The sequence below is a fragment of the Armigeres subalbatus genome, chromosome 1 (genome assembly GCF_024139115.2).
Source record: "Armigeres subalbatus isolate Guangzhou_Male chromosome 1, GZ_Asu_2, whole genome shotgun sequence".
In the NCBI taxonomy this organism is placed as follows: Eukaryota; Metazoa; Arthropoda; class Insecta; order Diptera; family Culicidae; genus Armigeres; species Armigeres subalbatus.
The window spans coordinates 237,329,525-237,332,810 of record NC_085139.1 but is presented as its reverse complement, the minus strand read 5'-3'; the positions used below and the strand labels follow the sequence as shown (position 1 = coordinate 237,332,810).

General features: G+C 45.4%; 1 protein-coding gene across 1 annotated transcript; it reads left to right on the top strand.

Moving 5' to 3' along the window:
* Positions 1-1,519: 1,519 nt before the first annotated feature.
* On the top strand, positions 1,520-2,353 carry LOC134207113 (uncharacterized). The gene has a single exon (XM_062682830.1). The coding sequence runs from the start codon at positions 1,520-1,522 to the stop codon at positions 2,351-2,353; it is 834 nt and encodes a 277-aa protein (XP_062538814.1).
* The last annotated feature ends 933 nt before the right edge of the window (positions 2,354-3,286 follow it).

Here is a 3,286-nt window from a genome sequence, read left to right as displayed (position 1 = left end):
ATTTGGTTTGATTATTATTTTTGTGATTTTTTTCAGCAGTGAGCACGCATGTTGACAAAAAGAAGCGACGAATTTGGTACCGTATTTCTTTGTTTAGCGATGAGATGGATATATGTACAGTGAGATTGAGATCGGAACATTTCCCCTACGTTGAATTGATTCGATGCGGTAAATATTTTGATAGTACGGAGACCACGCTACGGAACAATTTAATATTCTACTAAGGAACGCACTATTGAACAATACAAAGCTTTCAAACAGTATATGTCTCGGAATTGTTTGGCAGAACGAAAGATGAAACCTAGTTGCGAGGAGGCCTTTGCCACGATATAGGAGATATGATTAATGGAAGTCAGCTTGGAATCTAACATTACTCCTAAATCTTTAACAGTAGTTTCTCAACGCAGTTCCATATTGTTTAAATAACAGTCATGTTGATAGAGCGATTGCTTCCGACCGAATGAAATTATGGAGCATTTAGTTACATTAAGTACCATGCGATTGAGACGACACCAGTCTGCAAAAGTTTCGAGTTGCTGCTGCAGGAATATGGCGTCTTGTGGACTTATAATCACGTAATATAGTTTCAAGTCGTCAGCAAACGACAAAGTAAAGCAACGCAGGATTAAATTGACATCGTTCATGTACAGCAAGGGAAGGAATGGCCCGAGATGACTACCTTGGGGAACACCCGAAGATACTGGAAACTACGATGAAACATAATCACCAAGTTTAACAGACATACTGCGCCCGGTAAGATACCAAGAAGCCAAGTAAGTACCCTGTCATTTAGACCAAATTTATCAAATTTAGCAATAGCTATTTAGTGGTTCATTTTGTCGAAAGCTGCTGATAAGTGTGTGTAGATAGCGTCAAGGGTTGGTTTTATTGTTTCCGGAGTCAATTCGATTTGTGACGATTTGCACACGTTTGTTTGACCCCACCAAAAACTTATCCGGAACTTGTGCAAGAGAACTGTTTACCTCATCCAAGACTTCGAAGAACGACGTGTCGTCACAAGACCTGGAGCGGTTAATAGGGTCTTCAGCAGTGTCGTCTAAATTTAGCTCATCAATGCATCGCGAAAATGAGGTCTGATGTAACGAGTTATTAGTCGGCCTAGATTGTGGTTGAGCTCCAAACATTGATCGATTGATTTTTCGGAGATTTTCGCCATAGTTCCCTAGGCGAGTATCCATCGAATCTGTGCGAATGAGCAATTCTCGTAATGCACGCATGATGATTTTCTCACGGTCATACACGGCTGGTTCAAAGTTCAAGCGGCATGAATCTAGAGGTCTTGAGCATAGTTGACATGATTCCATCGTTTCAATTGTTTTGCCGTATACTGTACCGGCATGCAAAAGCTCTCAAGTGTAAGGAGGTGATATCAAGTACGCCTAGATGGATACTATCTCTTCTCGCCAAGTTTCTAAAGTTTCGAGAGACGCCTTGAGAAAAATTCCGCCTTAAAGCAAACCTACCACGAGTTCATCGAAGAATACTTCCGAGTCGGCATATGCACAAGCTTGATGTTGTTGATGATGCTGTTCTGTACCGTTCCCTACCACACCATCCGGTGTTCAAGGAGAGTAGTACTACCACCAAGGTGCGTGTGGTTTTCGACGCCTCTTATAAAACGTCCACCGCAGTGTCCCTGAATGATACACTTCTCGTCGGTCCAGTGATACAGCAGCCTCTTGTTATCACCATTATTCGATTCCGGTTTCACGTGATCACCTTCGTTGCTGACGTGAAAAAAATGTATCGCCAAGTTCTCCACTATCCCATCGATCAGCATTTCCTGCGCATTCTATTCCGCCGAACTCCATTGGATCCGATCGACACCTGCGAATTTCTGACGGTCACGTACGGCACCATAGCAGCTCCATACCTGGCCACCCGCACACTTTACAGTTGGCTATGGATGAACTTCATGGAAGCCGTTCAAGCAGTCATCGAGGACTTCTACGTAGACGACCTCCTTTCCGGAGCAACAAATCTGAAGGATGCCATCGAGAAGCGTCACAAAATCACTGACATGTTTGCGATCCCTGGGTTTTCTTTGAGAAAGTGGGCCTCCAACGTGCCTGAAGCATTGATTGACGTACCATCCGAAGACTTAGCGATAAAACCGCTCCACAATCTCCAAGACGATCAATTCGTCTCAACATTAGGAGTTGTTTGGGACACAAGAATGGACATGCTGCGGCTCAACGTCGATATGCCGCTCCCTGCAGTAATACTCACAAAACGCAAGGTGATCTGCTACATTGCTAGAATATTTGACCCATTAGGTCTGGTTGGTCTGGTGATAGCTGCCACCAAAATGTTTATGCAACGCCTCTGGTAATTGAAAACTGAGGATAACAGTCCCTACGAGTGGGACAGGCCACTTCCACCCAACCTACAAGAAGAATGGAAGAAGTATCACGCCACTTTGACAATCCAGCCGATGAACTATCCCGAGGTCTGACACCCGGACAACTAAACCAATGCCGTTGGTGGAACGGACCATCGTGGCTTTCCAAATCGTCCGATCGCGAAGAGTTCCAATCTACAGTCGAAGAGGCACGCAATGTTTCGTTAGTAGCGGTGCCTAGTGAAGAAACCCCACTCGCAGATCAGTTTTTCTCTCGTTTCTCATCATTCTTCAAAATACGTCGTGTGGTTGCATACCGCATCAAGTACATCAATTCCCTTAAGGTTGCAGAACGAAGCTTGTCAAAAGAAAGAGCAACACTTCTTTCGACAGAAGATTTGCTGGCTGCTGATCGTGCATTATCTCGTCTCGCACAGCAACAAACTTTTGCAGATGAGCTAGCAGAGATTACATCCGCCGGAACCGCATTGAAATGGCTGCGGCCACGCTTGACACTCGACGGACTCCTCCGTGTTGGCGGACGACTCAAGAATGCCCATGTACCTGAAGCAAGCAAGCACCCAATCATCCTGTCATCCAAGTACCCTCTGTCTCGTCTACTTTGCGATCATTACCATAAGGCTCTCCTTCATGCTGGTTCCCAGTTGATGCTGTCCACCATTGTGCCAGAAATATTGGATTCTTGGAGGAAGATACCTGACCCGATCAACCTACCACCGATGTGTCAAATGTTTCCGCACTAAGCCGCAACTGATCCAACAGAGCACTGCTGATCTGCCATCGTCCCGAGTCACGCCAGCACGGCCGTTTTCCATCTCTGGTGTGGATTACTGCGGCCCAGTGTTTCTCAAATCTCCAGTGCGGAATAGATCTCCGACAAAGGCTTATATAGCCATCTTCGTG